The 24778-nt window shown below is 40.6% G+C and overlaps 1 protein-coding gene across 1 annotated transcript in view; it reads right to left on the bottom strand.

Moving 5' to 3' along the window:
- Nucleotides 1-23802, bottom strand: part of LOC127570934 (pituitary tumor-transforming gene 1 protein-interacting protein-like) — a 54617-nt gene extending 30815 nt beyond the window's left edge. The window contains exons 1-5 of the mRNA XM_052016890.1: nucleotides 23626-23802; nucleotides 15056-15108; nucleotides 12791-12899; nucleotides 6100-6226; nucleotides 3442-3507 (exon numbers count right to left, since the gene is read on the bottom strand). Coding sequence (XP_051872850.1) covers nucleotides 3442-3507; nucleotides 6100-6226; nucleotides 12791-12899; nucleotides 15056-15108; nucleotides 23626-23710 — 440 coding nt within the window. The 5' untranslated portion in view covers nucleotides 23711-23802. The remainder of the gene's footprint in view (nucleotides 1-3441; nucleotides 3508-6099; nucleotides 6227-12790; nucleotides 12900-15055; nucleotides 15109-23625) is intronic.
- Nucleotides 23803-24778: the final 976 nt, after the last annotated feature.

Below are 24778 nucleotides of genomic sequence, written 5' to 3'. Positions count from 1 at the left end.
GGAATAGACAGGGTGGATGCTGAGAGGATCTTTCCCCTGATGGGGGTATCTGGAATTGGGGTACAGAATTTCAGAATAAGGGGGCATATATTTAAGACAGAAATGAAGACGATTTTGTTTCTTTAAGAAGAAATGCTTTGTGACACTTTGGAATTCTCTACCAGAGAGCTGTGGAAGTGGGGTCAATGAGCATATTCAAGTTAGAGGCAGACCTGCATCTGAATTTCAAGAGAGTCAAGGGATATGTGAAGAACGTTGAAGTGTAGAGACCAGATTGGGTCTTATTGAATAGCAGGCTTGGGGGCTGATTGGCCAACTCCTGCTTCTTTTGAAAGGAAGTAAATTTGTATGGTATTACTGTACTTCTTATGTGGGCAGAATTGGACAGGGTAACCTTACTGAAGTGATTTATTCACATGACTGATTGGTTGCTCATTTCACCATAAGCTGAATCTCGTGCAAAAAAAACTACTTAGCCAAATGGATAACAACTTCTGATGACACAACATTCTAATCATTTTAATACAATGTTAATTAGGAAGTTTCCAGGTCCATGAAACTGCATTAAGTAATCTGCGCAGTGATTTAAAAGAAAACAGAACATCAAGATGCATTCTACAACTCAATTAGCTGGTCTCTATTTGGTGATTGCTGATCCAGAATTTTGTCAGTAAATACAATTATGAATTGCCTATTACAGGAAGCATAAAAGCTAAATACTGCTGGGAATCCAAAATAAAAACTGAAAATGCTGCATAACATTCAGGTCAGGCACCATCTGTGGAGAGAAAAAGCAGACATTTCATATCAATGACCTTTAATGAAAGGTCATCAACCTGAAACATTAACCATTTGATTTTCTCAACAGATACTCCCTGACATGACTGAGCATTTTCTCTTCTCATTTCTGTTATATCATGATTTATGCCATTTAGAATCCCTAATATTAACCTGTGATAAGTAGGAATTAAATTCAATAGCCTCCAAAATTTGGTGTGGGATAACTACATGTCCACTTTAATGAAAAATGCATATCAACCTCATGCTACTTGTTCATTATAATGGTCTTGATCTTACTGGTAAATTCTAACAGTTGCTAAGAAAACTGCCAGCATTTAATTGGGACTTCCATGCATGTACAAAAGTCCTGAATTTACTGATAGGTTTAGAATGTTGATTCTATCAACTTGTTCTATCGCTCATCTTCATGTGGAATCCAACAGCTAAAATCCACCTTACTGAGGTTCCCTAGCATCTACAATGGGGGCAAATGCCTCTTGAACCCTGCACCAGGTCAGACTTGGTACAGGATACAATACCTCATTAAATTCAATGGGAATTACAAGCTTACGGATATCTAATATGGAATAGCAAAGGGGAAGGCAAGATTAAATTCAAATAAAAAAATGTTTTAGGCATTTTAACCTAATTTTATTATGAGACAATTATTTAAAATATATTTTACAAAATACTTTATGGAAAAATATTCTGCAAAATAAAAGTTCATGCAAAAAGATGCAACATTTTACAGGTGCAGACCTATTGCATTTTCTTTTACTAACACACCACATATACTAGGTTCTCCTGCAAAATATGTGCACAAGAGGTTTGGTAGGATTGGCATTTCTCATTATGCATACTGGCCCTCTGCACAGATCGCACCTCCTTGAGTGCATTCTACAGCATGTATGCCTGGATCTCGGACTTTGCTAGTTGACACCACACAGCAGTAGATACTATGCTCAGTTGAAAGACCTCACCCAAGCTACTCTGAAAGCAAACCCATGACCACAACCACCAAGAAAAACAAGGACAGCAGGCACTTGGGAACACCACCAACTGCAGCTTCCCTCCCTTCCTACCTTCCAAGTCACAAACCATCTAGACCCGGAAATACATCACTGTTTCATCGTCACTGGGTCCAAATCCTGGAACACTCTCTTCACTAAAACATTGTGAGAGTACTTTCAGGAAAGCCAACTGCCATCTCCTCAAGGGCATTGAGGGATGAGTGATAAATGCTAGCTTTGCCACTGATGCCTACATTGCATAACATGATAACAGAAAAATAAAGGTTTTTGGTGTTTTAGGCAGACCAGAGGGCTTCTCATTGCTTGCAATATTACTCATTTGCCATGGGAGACAGCCTGCAGACAGCCTGTAGAGTGCTTGCTTTTGGTGAAGAATCTAGATACATACCAGTGCATTTCTCCAGACTTGACACAGAAGGAAACAAAAGATTAGGTTTCCTGTTTGCCGAAGAACATGGCCTCACTCTTGCTTCAATTGATCCTAGTCCCCAAAGCTATGTCTTCAAATGCAAAGGATAGCCTTAATAGCCTTAAGGACATAGGGAGGGCCTATGGCATCACTATTCATGTTAGATCGTACCGTTGCTTGGACAGTTCCCACAACAAGACCATTTGCCAATGTCACTGTCCTTCTCATTGGTGAAGCACCCAATTAGGTCCAATCTCTTAACACCTCTCAGGAGCTTAAACACATTCTGGGATAACTAATGCCCAATAACATTGTAGTCAAAGGGAATCCTCTTGAGAAGAGATGAGGGGCAGGGCCTGTCCAGCTTGCTGGAATGTTCTGCATCTACTTGGCCAGCATAATTTGACCCAGACTTCTCAATTCAGGAGGGCAGCAAATAGAACCCCACCACATGGAAATATTTTGTTTCTGCATAATGGAGGTTTATACATCTGCTAAAGCAGCCACAGAAAGATGGCCATCAAGTCTAACATTGAGTAGGGATGCTCTTTCCCCTTTGGAGTTCTGTGAATGGTGCTTCTGCAGGCATATTCTACCTTGGACTGCCAGATAAACTGAAATGGGACAGCAGCGCAGTGGGGAATGGGTCAGACTTGGACAATGTCATGCAACACCACAAGAATTTTGCATCTTATCACCAAGCTACTGCTGGTTATCATGAGTGTGTGCCAAACCCACATGATCTTGGCAATGCATTCCTCCCAGCTTTATTTTTTGTACAGGATTGGCCCCTGGCAGATCTCACCACTGTCATATCCTTATCACTGTTAGGTAATCAACTTGGTGATGAAGGGTACAAATTACTGGGTCAACTACCTACAAAAGAACATGGCTTCAATCTTCTTTTAGTTCATGGTAGCTACCGAAGCAAGCTCAGAGTAAACAAGAATAAATAAACAAGAGAGGAGCCTCCAACAGCTAGATAATCCTCAAAACCCCTAACTTAAATTCAGCCTCCAAATGTCTGCAGTCCCTTTTCGTACTGTACTATGCTATCCAAGAACTCAATGGGAGATAACAAAAGAAAGAAACAATAACCAAAAAGTATGGGAAAGAAAAAGACATAATTAAGGAAAGAACAATAAGGAATGACTTCATAGACAATCCAGGAATAACAAAGTAAGATCTAAATTTTCAAACATTCTGTGGTTACTCACTCACCTCTGCTCATTACGTTGCCTCCTCTCTTCTTGCTGCCTGGCCAGACGTACTTCCTCTTCATCAGGACTATGACAAGTAAATTAATAAACGAATTATGTTTCTAGTTATACTTCAATCATATAGAATAGACAAAATCTAACTGATGAGCATTTGTTTCAGTAATGTGCCAATTTTAATTACACATCCAAATTTAAATGGCTTTAAACAAAATGAACATTAAATTGTACATATCTAATTTGAACACTGCACATTTTCTTATTTCCAGATGTTTGAAAAACATTTACCAATAAATGGTAGTATACGAAAAAAGGTTTCTTGCTCACAACTGCGATTACAGAAACATTCCAATGCTGGAGGTTTGATTTTTGCCTGAAGCACTAAATCAAAGCCTCATCAGGTGGAACATCAAAGAAGAAGAAAGTTGCATTGCAGAAGCCGAGATGAGGAGAAATTTCTTTATTCAAGATATAAATTTATGGAATTCTTCACCAATGAGGGCTGTAGATCGTGAATCATGAGAATCAAGAAATACTGAGGATCAGGTGGGAAAGTGGTCACGGTATAGATCAGTCTGATTTTATTCATGTGGTTTACTACTTATTCTCACTGAAAAATTGCCTCAATAATATTTCAAAGAAGATTAGTGAGCAAGTCTTAATTCTCTAAACAGCATTTATATCTCACCTGTACACAAACTGACTGTTGCAATTCCTATTCAACAGATGTAACTACTTGACAAAAGTACTTGAGATATTCTGAGATTGTTAAACATCCTTTAAAAATCCTGGTCCTTTTGAATGAACTATTCAATTATTCTTGCTATCCTGCCCTTTCACTGTAAGCCTTTTTTTTAAATGAATGTTTCCAAATCCCTTTTTAAAGTTACTACTGAATCTGTGTTCACCCTTCCATCATTCAGCCTGTGCATCCCAGACCTTAACTCCAGATAATTGCAATTCTGATGGAAGGTCAGTGACCCGAAATATTAATTCTGTTTTGCTCTCCAGAGATGTTGCCTGACTTGAGAATTTTTGGCATTCTCTGTTTCTATTTCAGATTTCCAGCATGTTCAGTATTTTGATTTCAATTTGCCGCATTCAAAGGAAATTGCTCATGTTCTTTTACCAAATCCTTTATATCTGTACACTGTGGTTATTTATCTCTCTCTTCTCTACAACAAGAAAAGCAGTTTCTTCTGATTTATTCTATCAAAAGCCCTCACCATGTACTTATTTGACAACATTATGACATATCTTAGACCCTTCAGATAGTTGGCACTAATAGAGTCATAAACTAAACATCCCAACTCGTCCATGCTGACCAAGATGCCCATCTAATCTAGTCCCATCTGCTCATGTTTGGCTCATATCCCTCTAAACTTTTCCATTCCTGTCCAATAAGTCCAACAGCAGAGGTTAACTTGCTTTGAGATACACTTGTGTTTGGAAAGTAGAATAGAAAGAGAAACAGCACAACAGACGAGGTGGTAGAAAAGCATTCCAGACTGTTGGGCCTAGATAGCCGAGTTCCTGTCACAAGGGGTACATGCTAAACAGAAAAAGAATCAAGGGAATAGCTTAAACATTTGACCAAATTGCAGAGGTTGTGGAGGTGTATGTCAATAAGGAATTTTTGGGGAATAAATTGAGTTAGAAGGTGATAAAATGTGAACAGGTTTTCAACAGCATTGGAACTTAAGACGGGCAAATGTTTCAAATTAACTCTGCTGAACTTATCAAACTACATTGCTTACGAAATTACTCATTTGCCACTGGAAAAGTAAGTCAAGTCCATTTAGCTGCTAATTTCTGGTCCAAATGATTTTGGTAATTTGTGTACAAAATTCCTTGTACTGCACACTGATTAGCATTAAGCAGCGGTACAGATCTTAATACTATATTTTGGTGTTTGTTTCTGGTGTTGTATTGGACTTTAATACAATATTAGATATAATGTTTATATCCAGTGCTTTATTAGATATGCAATTAAGCCAACATACTGAAAACGGTCCAAATGGTTACCAACATTGTCAGCTCTGGAAGATACATAGAGATCACTTTAACCAGTAAAACTGTTGAGACCTCATATATTTAGTATGAGATTTATTAAAGTCATAGAGTAATACAGCATGGAAACAGGCCCTTCAGCCCAACTCATCCATGCTGTCCATGGTGCCCACCAAGCTAGTCCCATCTGCCCGTGTTTAGCCCATATCCCTCCAAAACCCCTCCTTATCCATCTACTGATCCAAATGTCTTTTAAGTGTTGTTATTTCACCAAGAATCCCTCACAAAATTAACTATTTAGCAGGCTTATAATCAATTTCATTTTTCTGTTAGAAGGCCAGGACTTGGGGAGATTGTTGCATGGTCTGGATATAATCCTATTATGGAAAAAAAAAGATGGGGCCTAAGAAGTTACAAAAAGCATTGTCTATCACCATTAAATCAGCAAGTCTGTTTCACATGATTGACATCATTTGCATCTTTCAAAGCTGTTTAGCCTGAAAATTAAATTCAGACGCTGCCTGTTAGTTCTTTTTCATAACAATATACAATATAGGCATTTGTACTCTTGCTTACTCTTAATTGAGACCCAAGTTTTAATTCTTGATTCAAACTGTGTGCCTGCTCAGAATATTTCAAAAAGGACAATTACCAGTGTGATTTCTTCTGGCAACAACATAGTTTGAACTTGCAACAGCAATAACAGCAGCAACACACCAAAGGCAGAAGAATGAGTCCCCCAACAATGGACATCGCAATGATCAAGGATTCAAAGTTCACTGCAAAATAGTAAAGTACAAGTAAAATTAATGAAAATGTAACATAGCATCAGATCATCAGACATATTTTTTGATCACCATTCTTCATAGTTTCCTCCATTTTAAATATTTGATCATGCTTGCCATTATTCCATCTACCAAATTGATTTGGATCCTTCTTTGGTTTTTGGCTTTGTTGGCCATGAAATGTAGCAACCATCCCAATCTAGTTATGTTCAGCACAGAAATGAAATATTGTTGTGAAAAGGAGGGAAGCAAAGAGTGGACAATCAAAAACAAAATAGCGCAAACAGTTCAGGGTGGATAGTACAGAAGAAAAATATATTCTTCATATTGTTAGGTGTATATTCATTTTCTCCATCTCCTAAATCTTAGCACTGAGTTATAGAGAGAGGTTGAGCAGACTAGGACTTTATTCACTGCAGCGCAGGAGAATGAGGCGTCATCTTACAGAGGTGTATAAAATCATGAGGGGCATAGATAGAGTGAATGCACACAGACTTTGTCCCAGGGATGGGGAATCGAGAACGAGAGGGCATAGCTTTAAGGTGAGAGGGGAGAGATTTAATAGAAACAACACTCTCACCCAGAGGGTAGTCCGTATATTGAATGAGCTACCAAAGGAAGTGGCTGAGGCAGGTACATTAACAACATTTAAAAGGCACTTGGACAGGTACATGGATGGGAAAGTATTAGAGAAATATGGCCCAAATACAGGCAAAAGGGACAGGCATCTTGGTTGGCAGGGACCAGTTGGGCCAAAGGGCCTGCTTCCACATCTATAATGTGGTTCTATAATGAGGCTCATTTAATAGTTAAAACACAAGCCAGAACAAAAGTAATCTGAATGATCACATAGTAGCAAATGGATAGCCAAATCAATAATATTGTTTTCCATTGCTGGATGTTTGGCATTCCATATACCACCTTTTGATAATAGATTTTCAGCAACTTTAAGTGAACCAGCAAGTACTTTTCCATATCCATTTGCTTTATAACTATAAGCTAGATATAAGAAATTAATTGACAATAAATGCTTTTCATACAAATGTTCACAGTGAGAGAAGAGGATACAAGACAGTTGGACAAGTACATGGACAGGAAAGGTTTAGAGGAATATGAGCCAAATGCAGGCAAATGGGACTAGCTCAGGCACCTTAGTCAACTCTGACTTGTTGCACTTTTAAAATATCCAGCAAAATGTTGAAACCACAATGTATCTTAGCTAGGCAGATGAGATTTAACTAGATCATTTATTTTAGTGTTCCTCCATAGTTCTGGTGCCCTATTTACAGAAGAATTGCAAAACTGACTTCCAATCAATGGAGGTTGATCCAAATGCATGACCACCAACTACTGTAAAAGATTCATTAGAAAAAATCCACATAGCCACAGGTCTTAAAAGAGGTGAGTAAAGGTTTTTGTTTTACAAAATGCTCAAATGCTCAATAGCCTACATCTTTCATTTCTGAGACCTTGCCTAGCCAATCTGCTCCCAATAATTCTCTGACTCAGCTGTCAGAAACACAGAGAGATGACTGGCTCTAACTTGGTTCTTGCATTATAATCTAAAATATACAATTCTGAGATTGCAATGGTGGCTTGCAGGGGATCTCACAATAATGCATTCCACCAAAAATATTGTTTTTGTTATATCCTTGCTGAATATAATGAAATTATTTTTAAATATTTCATTAACCAAGCTTTTTCAAAAAGAGAGATCCCAAAAGAAAGCTTCTTCAAACATATTAACATTTCTTCACATTTTTTCCATGAATTAAAAAAACATTCATCACACAGAAAATATTGACAGTTTTGGTTGCCCTCTGTTCTGATCAAAATGGATCCAATTAGCCTATGCAGAAAGACGCAAGACCACAATAACTTTTTGAGGTTGAGAGCAGCAAACAGAGACTGTAATGGAAAAATAATTTTCATGACTGTGAGGTTGATTTTGTATAATGCAGTGCTGCCACCCAGTGCATTTTCTTACTAATGGAAGCATTTTGCAAAATTAATTGTTCAGATATGCCTTGTTGTATATTTCTTACTGGATTATATAGCTCATCCATTTAGTCTGTTTCTTTATTTAAAAATTGAGCAATGTAATTTCTTATTTAAATGATCTGCAACTATCATTTAACTGATACTATCTTATAGCAGTAATTTGCTCTGTGGTGGATCAAGTTTTCAAAAGGAGATAAGAAACTGAGGCAGGAGGAGGCCCTGTGGCCCGTTGAGCCAGCTCAGCCCATTCAATAATATTATAGCTGATCTAATCGTGGCCTGAACTCCACTCCTGCCGTTCCCTAGAACCGTCAACTATTCTGTACTTCAAAAATCTGTCTGTATTAGCCTTGAATAAATTTAGTAATTTGATGACTCAACTCTCATTCTCTGCTGTAAATGGACAACTCCTTATTCTGAATATGTTCTCAGTTCTAGATTTCCTGGACGAGGGGTAAACATTCTCCCAAAATCCACCCTCTCAAGTCTCACTCAGAATCTTTCAGTACTATAGAATCATTGAACGGTTGTAGCACAGGAGAAGGCCATTTGGCTGAATGAGTCCCTACTGCCTCTATGAAAACAATCCAGATAGTCCCAGAGTTCGCAAATTCTTTCCCTTAAGTCCTTATTTCACTCCCTTTTGAAATGAATCTGTCTTCACTACTACTCTATAGGGAGGATGTGGAGGCTTTGGAGAGGGTGCAGAAGAGGTTCACTAGGATTGAAGTGTAGTAGCTATAGGGAGAGGTTGGACAAACTTGTATTATTTTCTCTGAAGCATCGGGCACTGAGGGGCAACCTGGTAGAAGTATATAAAATTATGAGAGGCATAGATAAAGTTGATAGAGTCCTTTTTCCCAGGGAGGAAATGTCAAATATGAGAGGGCATAGGTTTAAGGTGAGAGGGAGAAAGTTCAAAGGAGATGTGTGAGGCATTTTATTTTAAACAGAGAGTGATAGGTGCATGGAACACACTGCCAGGGAAGGTGGCAGAAGCAGATACGATAGCAATATTTAAGAGGCATTTAGAGAGACACATGAACAGGTAGGGAATAGTGGGACATGATCATGTGCAGATAGATGGGATTAGAGGTATGGGATCAAAGGTGTGTTTTAATAAGCATTTAAAATGAATAAAGTAGTAGAGTGGATATTGAAGACTGGCTTTGGTTTTCTAGTTAGAGAAAATTTCTGCTCATGCAGTGCTGTATCTGGAACCAGCATTCTGACTGTTTTTAATGCAGTGGAGGGATCATAATGCAGATCATGGTCTGCGCAGACATGGTGGGCCAAAGGTCCTGCTCCTGTGCCACAAAATACATGTTCTATGTCATCCGAACCTTCCACGAATACAATTTACATTAAAATATGCACAAGAAGATAAACAAATATTCTTCTAGAGTCTGTTAATAAAACCCTTTTAAATATGCTTCCTGCTTTATTTTCAAAAAATTCAAAATTGTTTCAAGAATTTCTGCAGCACCAACCTAACTATGTAGGAAATTTTCTGAACACTGTCCTTCAAAGGAATTTGCAAAGGTTGATTGGGAGAGACTGTTAGCAGGTAAAGGAATGTCTAGCAGGTGGGAGGCTTTTAAAAGCCAGATAGGGAGAATTGAAAGTCAACATGTTCCTGTTGGAGTGAAGGGCAAGGCTGGCACGATTAGGGAACCCTGGCTGACAAGGAACGTTGAGGCTCTGGTCAGGAAAAAGGAGGCACATGGAAGCATAACTACAGCCCTCCATTCCAGGTATCATCCTGGTGAATCTCCTCCGCACTCTCCCTATTGCTACCACACCCTTCCTGTACTGCAGTGACCAGAACTGTACATAATACTCCAAATGTAGTATAACCAATATTTTATATAGCTGCAACATGACATCCCAACTGTTATACTCAATGCCTCAGCCAACAAAGGCAAGCATACCAAATGCCTTCTTCACTAATCTATCCACTGAATTGCCACTTTCAAGGAGCTATGAACTTACACTCCAAAATCCCTCTGTGCATCAACAGTCCATTTACGCTATATGTCTTCACAAAAATTTGTCTTCACAAAGTACATTACCTCACACTTGTCTGGATTAAATCCATCTGCCACCACTATGCCCAACTTTCCAGCTGACCTAGGCGGATCAGGCGGCATCTATGGAGGGAAACGGACAGTCGATGTTTTAAGTCGAGACTCTTCATTTGGACCAATGAAGCATCCAGATAAAGGGTCTCAACCTGAAACAGACTGTCCATTTCCCTCCATAGACGCTGCCTGACCCACTGAGTTCCTCCAGCTTTACGTGTTGCTCCATATTCCAGCATCAGCAGTCTCTTGTATCACCAGTTTCCAGCTGATCTATGTCCTGCTGTGTCCTTCGACAGCCTTCTTTGTTACTTAACTCCACCAACTTTCATGTCATCTGCAAACTTACTAATCAGTCCAGCTACATTCTCATCTAAGTCATTTACGTACATGACAAATGACAAAAGTCAACAGCACCCGGAATGCTGTGTACAGGGAATGCTGACAGACTACTTTGCACACTGAGCTAAATGCAGAATCTTCTGTCAATCACATGCTCCTATTCTTGAAGGAGATACTGCATATGCAGAGTTCAAACCATGCCTTAAAACTTTTCCAACTTATATCTTTTAATTAACTACCAATATTCAATAAATGAAGTAAACCTAAACTCTAATATAAAGTTTAATCAACCATCTCAGTTTCCAATATACCAACATAGGTACCAACTTTGAAATGGAAAGAGCTTGAATGCCTCCCAATCTGTTCTAATATCTTCAGCTAAGGAGGCTTATTGATACAAAGTAGCAGTCGGCAGCCAGTAAAACCAACCACTGCCATTTTCAGTAATTATAGTTCCCTGATACATAATTTTATTTGACTGATTCTGCAAAGCAAAATCCGGTCATCAGTTGATAATGTCAGCCAGTCTGTGTGCAAAACAAAAAAAGTGAAAAAAAAGAGACAGAGAGCCAAGAACCAGGAGACAAAGAAAGAAAAGGAGCTGGGGAAAATGAGAGGATAGGGGGAAAAGTCATTCTTAGACAACAATTTACTTACATGAAGGACAACCCAAAATGAACTGGATATTCAGAACCCTCAGCAATGATAAATACATGGTGACTTCAAAAATAGGTTAGAAACTAAGTATGGTATTCTGAACTACATTTTTCCTGATTGTTGTGGATAAGAAATACTGTGCTTTTTTCCATTCTATTGGATAGATGCCAGTGCTATAGCTAAACTAGATGTGGGTGTCACTGGCAAGGCCAACATCTATTGCCCACTCCTACCGTCTTTGAAAAGATGGCAGAAAGCTCTTTGTGGAAGGAACTATACACAGCAGACTCCATGGTTATCTTTCTCAATGTTGCCTCAAAATAATCAAACAGATTTGTCTGTTGTCTCGACAGGATCTATCCTTTAACTGCCCCTTGGCAACATGATCTAAAATCCTGATGCCAGTTTCCACATGTACGTCAATGACACGCAACTTTATCTTACCAACACCTCACTCAATCCCTCCACTGCATTAAAAAGTCAGAATGCTAGTTCCAGATACAGCACTGCTTGAGCAGAATTTTTCTCTAACTAGAAAACCAAAGCCAGTCCTCAATATCCACTCTACTTCTTTCTTCATTTTAAATGCTTTTTATATGCTTGACCAAGCTAATAGCCCTCCTCCATAATATTTTCATATGATAAATAATTTTTAGATATTAAGAACATCAAGGAATAAGAAGTAGTGTAGGAAAGTGTCATTGAAGAACAAAATCAGCCATGATGTTATTGAAGGTGAAAAATGGCCTATTCCTGCTTCTCGTTCCGATGTCCTTATGTGTTTGTATTTTCGTACACTCTCCTTAAAGGCTCTGGGACATCTTGCTGTGTTAAGATTGCCATGTAAATTCATGTAGTTATTGTTACATAAATGTAAATCATTTATCCAATGAGAATTTAAGAATTTGAATTCAGTTTCTTTTACACAGCAAAATCTGTAATTTATTTAAAAACTGGTATCTGGAAGTGACAATAAATCTATCAAACTCTAAACCCAACTTCTTCCCCAACATCCTTTTGAGTAGGTAATACACAATCCTCACATTGGCAGATCTGTAGGTACTCCAGCTTTAGATTAGTGCGTTTTCCCTGAACATACTTTGGTTTGGTAACAAGGCACTCAGTATGTCTGTTACAACGTATATGCAGCAACGCGCAAGCAGCCTTGACACTGCCCATATTGGAATTAGCAAATTCCCTCCCTTTGTTAGTAACATGCACACTTGGACATAATATCTAAAAGAATGAAAATCTACAACCTTTAGTTGAAAAATATACCCTTGACTAGGATATAATAACTTGGGAACTGTCAACCAATTTAAATTTGAATATATTTGAGATGGTATTGGACAGAAAAAGCTAAGAACAATAATCAGGATTACAATACAGTCGTTCCACTTTTAAAATTACAATTATATACAATTTGAAGCCTTACCATGTAATTGGATCATCATTGCAAAATGTATAATATACTTACCCCAACAAACTGCCCAACGAGCTTCATGCAAAGGACATATTGAACTAGGTGGAATAATAAACTCAACTGGATACTTCATGCATCGCTCTTCAACAAAACACCAGAGACACTAGAAGGCAAGAGTTGAAAATATGTTAAAACTACCCAACATTTTCAACAGCCAGCAAAACTTCCCAATTTTTATAAGCAAAACACCACTCTACAACATAAATCCCACCTGAACCAAACTGATATCATTGTTTCAAAATATCATATGCCAGTTCAGTTTTCAATTTTTCTGCAATGTATTACCTGTTCATTTGGAATCCTAAACATAAATTTTTACTAGATTAACGATGTAAAGAGTTTTAAGAAAATGAAACATTTCACTCATTTTATTCATATTTTCTTTTCCAGAACGCTGCATGGTTCTGTAAGGGCAAATTTTCATTACCTGAAAGGCCGTAATGCAAGATTCACCTGTACTGGAAACTTGAGATATATGAGGGTCAATGGAAACTTTAATTTAAAAATATACTTGTTCCATGATAGGTACATACATGATCTACAAAAAAAACACTAACACATACTGCACCCTTAAAACAGTAAAATGTCCCAATGGGCATTATCAAACAGATGATAAAAACTCAGTCAAAGAAGCTGATTTTAAAATGCATCAGAAAGAACTGAGAAATAGAAAGACAGGAAGTTGTAGAAAAGCAATTTTAGAACACAGATCTGGGCACCTGAACACATGGCTGCCAACAGTGGGACAATGAAAATGAGGTACGTGGAAGAATTAACAGTGCACAGAAATCTTACAGGGTTGCAGAGCTAAAGAAATTTACAGACATAGAGTGGGTAAGCCCACTGCAAAACTTCAAAAAAGAAATTTTAGAAGTAAATTTGCCTGAATATCTGTTCTAATTTGTCTTGTCCCACATAATAGATCAAACTTGAGCACTTTCACGCATACAGTATGTCTTTTAAAACATATAAGAAGATTAAACATCTCTATTTATATGTTTTAAGATGATAAAGGAAATGAGCTTGGGTTGTAGTAATAGTCCAGTCTAAAAATTTCCCAAATCCATTTATATTGAAAGTAATTTTAGTTTCATTTTAGGCACTAAAGGTACTTACGATAATTTATAAAAACATGTTTACAAGGCTAAGTTTCAAATCTATCTGCAGGAAAATGGAGTTAGTCAATGACAGAATTTTCTTTTCCTGAGTGTCTTAAAAGCAACTGCAAACATGTTTCCCAAATCCTAAACAAATATCACTTAAATTAATAAAAATTGTGCCACATAAATAAGGAGGTTTTAACAAAAGGAGAGGTGACAATGAATGCTTAAACATTTTTTATGGATGTAAACATCTTAACAGGTGATAAAATTTCACAACTTATATATATATATATTTACTTATATATATATTTATATAAAATGACATAACTGTAACCAATGAAAGTCATCTGTAGGAATAAAGATGTTAACCTCACTATCAAAGTAACTGGATTGATATCTTACAAGTTCAGTGACTTCAGCACTACTGTGATTGAAGGGCATTTAATTTTCCAAAATATCTACAACACTGATAGAGGTGTATTAGTTTGATATAAAGAACATTTGCAGAAGTTAGCTTTTACAAATAAAGTAGTAATTTTAATCAGTTATCCAGTGAAATGAAATTATAGCACCTCATAATTACTACTGCAAGAAAGTCAAGATAACATTTAAAATTGCCACTTTGTGATACTGTAAATATTTGCTAATTAACTTCAAACAATTTCTAGCAGCTACTTGTCTAGTCTTGGGAATAATTTTCAAAATTGAAATTAACTCTTTTAAGTGTAGTCACATATACAACGAGCCTCTGGAAAATGTAATTCTTGCCACCTTGAGATCAGATGAGCAAAGGATCATCATCACCAAGCAGAATCTATGCAAAAAGCTTTATTTGGAAAAAGTTATACATCTCATTATCTTGGTCAATGCACCTTATTTGTCTACCTGCACTGCACTTTCTTTGTAACTGCAACACTACATTCTGCATTCTGTTTTCTTTCTACTATCTTGATGTAATTATATATGGCATGATCTATCTAGATGGCATGTAATACAAAAGCTTTTTAACTGTATCTCAGTACACATTTCAATAATAAACCAATACTAATAATAATGTTCATTTTCACATAAAAGGTGTAAATTAGACAGGCAAGTAAATGACTCAGAAACTGTAGTTTGAGTAATCTCCAATTAATCATGGTAACATTATACTTACATCAATATTTTCCAAGCATTCTTCACAAGATGTATATGAGAAATCTGAGCAATCTGCACAAAACAAGTAAAAGTCCATTAGCTAATGAAGGAACTCTTTCTTTCTCTTGACTTGTTTGAAAATTACAAAAGGATTAAGGATGCAGCTCATAAATGAGAAAGTATTTGTTTAAATAATAGCAATTAATGATTCACAAGGTGAAAGACTGAGTGTATTAATATTCAAAGGAACAAGTTTGTGCTCAAGTCACTGAAAGCCAATATGCAAGTGCAACAAACAAACAGGAAGGCAAATTTCCATATTTCCTTATAACACAGAAAGAAGCAATTTTGGCCCATTGAATCTTTGCCAATTTACAGAGCAATCCCATCCTGTTTTTTTCCCCCGTAACCCATTCTCCCCACATCCCCATCAAATTCCACCCTTCACCAACGAACAAGGAGCAACTTACAATTACCAAATAAATCACCAACCAGAACATCTTTGGATATGGAAGACCATCCACGAAAATCCAGACAGTTATTGGAACAACACATAAATTCCATCAGATGTGTTTACACGTGTTTACGAGTTTACAAAGATCAGAACTAAACTTGGATCACTATTGGTATTGGTTTATATTGTCACTTGTACCGAGGTACAGTGAAAAACTTGTCTTGCATACCGTTCCTACAGACCAATTCATTACATAGTGCACTGAGGTAGTACAAGATAAAAACAGTAACAGAATACAGAGTAAAGTGTCACAGCTGCAGAGGAAGTGCAGTGCAGGTAGACAATAAGGTGCAAGGTCATAACAAGGTAGATTGAGAAGTCAAGAGTTCCATCGAATAAGGGAACCATTCAATAATCTTATCACAGTGGGATGAAGCTGTCCTTGAGCCTGGTGGTATGTGCCCTTCAGGCTCCTGTGGCTTCTGCTTGATGTCAAGAGTCCAACTCATCAAATAAGAGAACCGTTTAATAGTCTTATCACAGTGGGATAGAAGGTGTCCTTGAACCTGGTGGTATGTGCCCTCAGGCTCCTGTATCTTCTGCCTGCTGGGAGAGGGGAGAAGAGAGAATGACCTGGGTGGGTGGGGTCTTTGATTATGCTGGCTGCTTCACCAAGGCAGTGAGAGGTATAGACAGAGTCCATGGAGGGGAGGCTGGTTTCTGTGATGTGCTGGGCTCTGTCCACAACTGTCTGCAGTTTCTTGCAGTCACAGGCACAGCAGTTGCTGTACCAAGCCGTGATACATCCAGATAGGATGCTTTCTATGGTGCATCGATAAAAGTTGGTGAGTGTCAAAGGGGACATGCCAAATTCCTTTAGCCTCCTGAGGAAGTAGAGACGCTGGTGAGCTTTCTTGGCCATGGTGTCTACGTGGTTGGACCAGGACAGGCTATTGGTGATTTTCACTCCTAGGAACTTGAAGCTCTCAACCCTCTTGACCTCAGCACCGTTGATATAGACAGGTGCATGTACGCCGCCCCCTTTTCTGTGGTCAATGACCAGCTCTTTTGTTTTGCTGACATTGAGGGAAAGGTTGTTGTCACGATACCATGTTATAAGGCTCTCCATCCTGTACTCCAACTCATCGTTATTTGAGATATGGCCCACCACGGTGGTATCATCTACAAACTTGCAGATGGAGCTAGAGCAGAACCTGGCCACACAGCTCTAAGCGTATAGGGAGTAGAGTAGTGGGTTAAGGACACAGCTTTGTGGGGCACCGGTGTTAAGAGTAATCATGGCAGAGGTGTTGCTGCCTATCCTTACTGATTGCAGTCTGTTGGTCAGGAAGTCAAGGATCCAGTTGCAAAGGGAGGTACTGAGTCCCAGGTCTCGGAGTTTGCTGATGAGTTTGCTTGGAAATATAGTATTCAAGGCGGAGCTGTAGTCAATAAACAATAGACTGATGTAGGTGTCTTTACTGTCCAGATGCTGCAGAGATGAGTGTAGGGTCAGGGAGATGGCGTCCACTGTAGACCTATTTCGGCAGTAGAGCTGTGAGGCAGTAGCTCTGTTAGCTATTTTAGGAGGGGATTTAGATACAGGAGTAAGGAAGTCTTACTGAAATTGTATGGAGAAACTGTACAGAGATTTGAACAGACTTAAAAACGATAAAATACCACTGAGGGGGTACAGCCAAGATCTACTAAAGTTCTCCCTGGGTTGCAGGGTTTGCTGTGTGAACAGAGATTGTGTGGACAAGGCCTGTATTCTCTGGAGTCCAGAAGAAACTTACAAAATTCTAGATACAGGGAGGATGTTTGTCCTCAGTAAGGACTCTGGAACTTGGGATCATACTCAAAATAAGGGGTAGACCATGTGAAACTGAATTGATGAAAAATCTTTGGAATTCTCAATACCAATGGCTGTGGAGTTTGGAATTGGTGATTTCATTCAAAACAGAGATTGATAGCTTTCTGGGTATGCAAGGAATCAAGAGATCTGCAGATAATGCAGAAAACTCTGGCTGGGTTGGGAGATCAGCACAATCTTGATGAATGGCAGAGCAGGCCTGCAGAACTGAATGACCTTCTTCTATGCCCATTTCTTACCTTCTTAAGCCTTAGTTGTGTTGCAAAAAACATTTGAAGTTTCTTGTTAAGAGAATTTTTTCTATAAGCTTGCACACCCTTGTTCTTGAACAAATATACCAACTAACAAAGTGGCTTCTCAATTAATTTGATGAAAGTAATACCAGTTTCTTTCTATTTACAATTAACATTTAATAATTTACATTTAATGATGGTTGCATAACTTGAAAACAATAAAAGGCAAATAAAGCAGAACTTTTTTTAATGATTTCCTTTTAACTATTATATGAAATAATGTATTGATAAAATAAAAACATGAATAAATAAGACCTGTATTCTTTTGATTTGGTTATTTTCAGTGATAATATTTCTGGGACATATTTTTCTCCAGTTTCATCTCTCATCAAACAATACATTACACACCAACCACATTATTCAAACTTTTCAAACATACTAAAGAAATACAAAAATGTTTCTTTCATTATCAGATACAAATAGATGAGATTTTATTTATTTCCTGGACCTCTGCTCTCAGCCCCTCTCACCTTTCATCCTACCAGCCTCTGAATTCAACGATATCATCCTTCACAATTTCTACCAACTTCAACAAGATTCCACTATGAGATACACATTCCCCTTCGCTCTCCTTTCAGCATGTGAAAGGAACCATTCCTTTAATGTCTCCCCAGTCCATTATTCTGTCCCTACCAACCATTCCCTGTCTTAAGGCACTTTCCCATGTAACTGCAGGAGATGCAGCACCTCACCTTTCACCTTTTCCCATGATTCATGGACCCAACCTTTCCAGATGAAGGATTCACATGTACTTCTTTCAATCTACAGCACTACATTCATTGTTCACAATGTGGTCACTTTTACATTGGAGAAACCAAACACAGATCCAGGCGATCACTTTGCAAAAGACCCTGAGCAACCCTGTTGCCTGCAACTTTAAATCTCCATCTCATTCCAACCTATGAGCTCTGTGACTTCCTACAGATGCAAATTTGAGCAACCACATTCATGCAACTATTAAATTGCATTTATTTCAATGCAAGAGGTCTGACGGGCAAGGCAAATGAATGCTGGGATGGGATATTGTACCCATTACAGAAATATGGCTAAGGGAGGGATAGGACAGGCAGCTTAATGTTCCAGGGTACAGGCGCTTTAGGCAGGATAGAGGTAGAGGAAAGAGAGGGGAGGAGTTGTATTTTTGATTAAGGGGAATGTCACAGCAGTAGTCAGATGAAATTACTGAAGAATCGTTCAATGAGGCTTTATGGGTGGAGCTGAGAAATTAGAAGATCACATTGTTGGGATTGTACTATAGGTCCACAAATAGTCAACTGGAATGAGAGGAATAGGCAGGGAGATTGTGGAGAGTTGCAAGATTAATAGGGTTGTCATAGTGGAGGATTATAACTTTCCTAACCTAGACTGGGACTGCCATACCATGTGAAGGACTTAGATGGGGTGGAATTTAAGTGCATTCAGGAAAGTTTCCTTGAGCAATATATAGAGGGCCCTACTACAGAGAAGGCACAGCTCAACCTACTCATGGGCAGGTGACTGAGGTGACAGTGGGGGAGCACTTTGGGATCAGTGACCATAGTTCTATTAGTTTTAAAATAGTTATCGAAAGGGACAGAACTGGTCCACAGGTTCAAGTTCTAAATTGAAGCGAGGCAAATTTTGACAGTATGAGACAGGAGCTTGCAAGGGTTGATTGGAGTAGGTTGCTTGCAAGCAAAAGGACCACAGGCAAGTGGGAGATTTTTAAAGGTGAGACAGTGAGAGCTCAAGGTCTGCATGTTCCTGTTAGTGTGAAAGGCAAGGCTGGTAGGAGTAGGGAACCCTGGATGATGAGGGATATCGAGTCCCTGGCCAGGAAAAAGGAGGCATGGGTCAGGTACAGGCAGCTGGGATCAAGCAAATCCCTGGAGGTGTGTAGGGGATGCAGAAAGGAAATCAGGGGGCTAAAAAGAGGGCATGAGATAGCTTTGGCAGAAAAGGTTAAGGAAAATCCAAAGAGATTTTAAGCAAATTAAGGGAAAAAGAATAACTGGAGAGAGAATAGGGCCCCTTAAAGGCCAAGGGAGATACCTTTGTGTGGAGCCTCGGGAGATGGTCAAGGTCCTTAATGAATATTTCTCCTCGGTTTATTCCATGGAGAAAGACATGAAGACTTTGGAACTACGAAAAGTAAATGGGGAGGTCCTGGGGGACATGTAGAGAAGGTGCTGGATGTCTTAAAAGGTATGAAGGTAGACAAATCTCCAGGGCCTGATCAGGTATATCCAAGGACACTGTGGGAGGCTAGAGAAGAAATTGCGTAAGTCCTGGCCGAGATATTTACATCATCATTAGCCACAGGTGAGGCACCAGTTGACTGAAAGGTAGCAAATGTTGTGCCTTTATCTAAGAAGGACGGCAAAGAAAAACCTGGAAACTAAAGACCAGTAAGTCTAACATCTGTGGTAGGTAAGTTACTGGAGAGGATTCTGAGGGATGATACATGTACATCTGGAAAGAGAGGTTGATTAGGGGTAATCAGCATGGCCTTGTGCGCAGATCATGTCTTACATATTTGATTGAGTTTTTTTTGATGATGTGACCAAGAAAATCGATGAGGGCAGGGAGGCAGACATGGTTTATATGGACTTCAGTAAGGCCTTTAATAAGATTCCACATAGTAGGTTGCTCAGGAAGGTTAGATTAAGTGGAATCCAAGGAGACCTGGCTAATCAGATACACATTTGGCTTGATGGGAGAAAGCAGAAAGTGATGGCGGAAGATTATTTCTTGGACAGGAGGCCTGTGACTAGTAGTGTGCCTCAAGGATCAGTGGTGGGCCCATTGTTGTTTGTCATCTATATCAACGATTTGGATAAGAATGTACATGGTTACTTACATGGTTAGTAAGTTTGCAGATGACACTAAAATAGGTGGTCTAGTGGACAATGAAGAAGGTTATCAAAAATAACAGGGGGATCTTGATCAGCTGAGTAAGTGGGCCAAGAAATGGCAAATCACATTTAATTCAGATAGGTGTGAGGTGTTGCATTTTGGAAAGTCAAATCCACTTTCACAGTGAACGGCAGGGCCCTGGGTAGTGTTGTAGAACAGAGGGATCTTGGAGTACAAGTACATGGTTCACTGAAAATGGAGTGGCACAAAGACAGGGTGGTGAAGAAAGCTTTTGGCATGCTGGTCTTCATAAGTCACAGCATCGAGTATAAAAGTTGGAAGGTCATGGTGCGGTTGTACAGAATGCTCCTGAGGCTGTACTTGGGAGTATTCTGTTCAATTTTGATCACCCTGCTATAGGAAAGATGTTACTAAACTGGAAAGAGTGCACAAAAGATCAACAAGGATGTTTCCAGGACTTGAGGGACTGAGTCATAGGAAGAGGTTGGACAGGCTAGCACTTTATTCCTTGGAGCGTAAGACACTGAGAAGTGATCTTATAGAGGTGTACAAAATCATGAGGGGCATAGACAGGGTGAATGCACTCACCCTGTCTATGCCCCTCATGATTTTATACATTTCTATAAGGGTGAATAGTCTTTTTCCCATGGTTGGGTAATCAAGAACTAGAGGGCATAGTTTGTGAGAGGGGAAAGATTTAATAGAAACTTAAGGTGCAACTTAAACAAAGAGCTGCCAGGGGAAGTGGTTAAGGCAGGTACAAAACAACTTTTAAATGACAATTGGGCAGGTAATTGGACTCGAAAAGTTTAGAAGATTATGGGCCATATGCTGGCAAATGGGACTAGCTTGGATGGGGCATCTTGGTCAGCATGGACCACATGGGCCGAAGAGCCTGTTTCAATGCTGTATAAGTCTATGACTCTATAACTACACAGATGCGATGTGATGCATTTGGGAGGTCAAATAAAGGTAGGACATACACAACAAATGATAGGACCCTAGGGAGTAATAAGGAAAAGAGTACCTTGGCATACAAGTCCAAAGATCCCTGAAGGGTGCAGCACAGGTAGATAGTGTGGTAAAGAAGGAAATGCCAGATGCTAACCTTCATTAGCCAGGGCATAAAATATAAGAGCAAGGTAATTACAGTACAACGTTATAAAACATTAGTGAGGCCACATGGAGTTTTAGTTGGCTTTGGTATAGAAAGGATGTGATTGCTCTGGAAAGAGTGCAGAGGAGATTTACCAGGATGTTGCCTGGGATGGACTGTCTCAGTTATGCAAGACTGGATTTGTTTTCCTTAGAGCAGAGTGGGAGGCTTAACAGAGGTGTAAAAAATTATGAGCGACATAGAAAGGATAGACAATAGTAAACTCTTCCCCACAGTAAAAGTGTCTATAACCAGAAGACACAAGTTTAAGGTAAGGAATAGGAGGTTTGGATGGGATACGAGGAAGAAGTATTTCACCCAGAGTGTGAGTTTGGAATGTCCTGCCTAAGAGGGTGGTGAAGGCAGTGACTCTCACAACGCTTAGGAAGTATCTAGACGAGCACTTGAATTGTCAAGGCATAGAAGGCTATGGACCAAGAGTGGGTAAATGGGATTAGTATACATGGGTACTTGATAGTTGTCAAGAGGAGATGGGCTAAAGGGCTCGTTTTTGTGCTGCATGACTTTAATACCTCCTCTACATTTGGTCACATTGCAGCTTTTCAGACTCAATCTGTGATTTTTGGCTCAGTTTTTGTGTGTTAATAATAGCCTGACCTGCTGGGCATATCTCATAGCTGTGCTATTAGAAAGGCATAGGACAGACAAAGCAGCATAATCACCCTATGTCCCATTAACCAAGTCTCAGAGATATTCCCTTTGTCCTATCCATCACTCCCATAACCTTCTCTGCAAATTAAAAATCACCATTAAAAACTTTCCCAAAGAGTCTCCAATCTGAAATGTCAACTCTGCTTCTCCTTCTACAGATGTTTTCTGGCATGTTGTCATGAAATGTTTTCAGCATTTTCTGTTTTTATTGCAATTTTACAAAGTCCAGGTGAGACTGTACCTGGAATACTGCACAGGGAAATGATGCAAAGGTAGTAGATTGATCTCATTGAATAGAGGAGCAGGATAGTAGCACCTGCTTCTATTTCACTGGTACAAGGAAAGCTGCTTTTACGTAAAGGACAAAACAGCAAAGCGAACAGAAGGGAGACATGCCAGAAGAGGGAGCACAGCAGCAGCAAACTTGGAGCGCAATAGGTGCGGGTGCAGGCAAGTTTCTGGTGGGCACCGGACCAGGTGAGCATCGGACCAGGTGAGCATACACTGGAGGGAAGAGTGGTTGGGTGGGGGAAGTCATCAGGTGCACCTGGGGGAAGGGGGGGGGTGTAACCAGGTGGTGTACCTGGGATCGTGTCCTCGGAGAAGGCGGCAGCGATAGAAGGGAAGGAGGTGGGGAGAAGTGGTGGTGATGTGGGGGGGTGCTGGTGGTGTGTGGGGGAGATGGGGTGGGGAGGTGGTGGGTGGGGTGGGGTGGGGGAGATGGGGTGAAGAGGTGGTGGGTGGGATGAGGGAGATGGTGGGGAAGAAGTTGTGGTGGGTGGGTGGATGGGGGGTTGTGGAGGTGGGGAGGCGGTGGGTAGGGTGTGGGTGTTGGTGGGTGGGGTGGGGTGGGGTGGGGGAGATGGGGTGAGGAGGTGGTGGGTGGGATGAGGGAGATGGTGGGGAAGAAGTTGTGGTGGGTGGGTGGATGGGGGGTTGTGGAGGTGGGGAGGCGGTGGGTAGGGTGTGGGTGTTGGTGGGTGGGGTGGGGAGGTGGTGGTGGGTGGATGGGGGGTTGTGGAGGTGGGGAGGCGGTGGGTAGGGTGTGGGTGTTGGTGGGTGGGGTGGGGAGGTGGTGGTGGGTGGATGGGGGGTTGTGGAGGTGGTGAGAGGGGAGGTGGTGAGAGGGGAGGTGGTGAGAGGGGAGGTGGTGAGAGGGGGTGGGGTAAGAGGGGGTGGGGGTTTAACTGGGAAAGCCACGCCCAGTGCCCGGGGCCAGCGGCCCTCCTGGGACCACCCGCACTCGCTGCAGCCGACATCTCCCGGTGCACCCGCACCCCTTTACCTTTCCCGGTCGGGTCCGGGCTGCAGCCAGGCAGGCTGAGGGAGGTGAGGAAGCCAACGACCAAGGCGGCTCTGACACGCCACATCTCAGGGCTCCGCTCCTTTCACTTTCCCTTCCCGCCCCCGCGGGGGCTCCCAGAACCCCCCGCGCACGGCCGGCGCCGCGCGCATGCGCCCCTCCTCTCCCCCCCCCACGGACCGCACGTGCCCCGGGGTGGGTGCAGCAGCGCCACCTGCAGGATCCAGGCGTGCAAACCCGGTGGTGTAAGCAGCAATGCATGGCAGGATCCCAACTAGGACCGCAGCAAAGGACAGGCCCGGCAACCCTGTTTGGCTGCTAGCGTGAATGCCAAGCAATGGGAGCCCAATCATTAAAGGCAGAAATTTTTGGGGGATATTCAGCAGATTAAGCAGCATCTGTGGGTAGAAGGAGGAAAGGAAAGTTAAGATGTAAGATCAACACACAAAGTGCTGGAGGAACTCAGCAGGCCAGGCAGCATCTATGGAGGGAAATGGTCAGTCAATGTTTAGGGCCTAGACCCTGCATCGGGACTGGAAAGAATAAGGGGAGAAGCCAAGAAGAAGAATAAGGAGAGAAACCACCCTCTTATACTGGCTTCTCTCCTCTTTCTTTCCTGTCCTGATGGAGGGTCTCGACCCGAAATGTCAACTGTCCATTTCCCTCCATAGATGCTGCCTGACTTGCAGAGTTCCTCCAGCATTTTGTGTGTTGCTCCAGATTTCCAGTATCTGCAGTCTTCCTTGTGTCTCTAAGATGTAAGATCAATTAGTTTTAATCAAATCAAAGTTAAACTGTGTTGACAAGATAAGCCTCTGTCCCTGGATGTGGCGGAGCTACTGGCCTATTATTGCCAAATGGCCCCAATATCTGAGGAAGGGTGTACTGGCCCTGGAGAGGGTCCAGAGGAGGTTCACAAGAATGATCTTGTGATCCAGGAATGAAAGGCTTTTATATATGAGGAGCATATGATATCTCTGGGCCTGTACATGATGGAGTTCATAAGGATGAGGGGGGATCGCATTGTAACCTACCAGATACTAAAATGCTGGGATAGAGTGGACATGGAGAGGATGTTTCCATTAGTAGGAGAGTCTAGGACCTGAAGGCACAGCTTCAGAATAAAAGAACGTCC

Source organism: Pristis pectinata, chromosome 5, assembly GCF_009764475.1.
Source record: "Pristis pectinata isolate sPriPec2 chromosome 5, sPriPec2.1.pri, whole genome shotgun sequence".
NCBI classification, from domain to species: domain Eukaryota; kingdom Metazoa; phylum Chordata; class Chondrichthyes; order Rhinopristiformes; family Pristidae; genus Pristis; species Pristis pectinata.
Note: the sequence above shows the minus strand (reverse complement) of the source record. Positions and strands in the feature narration are given on the sequence as shown.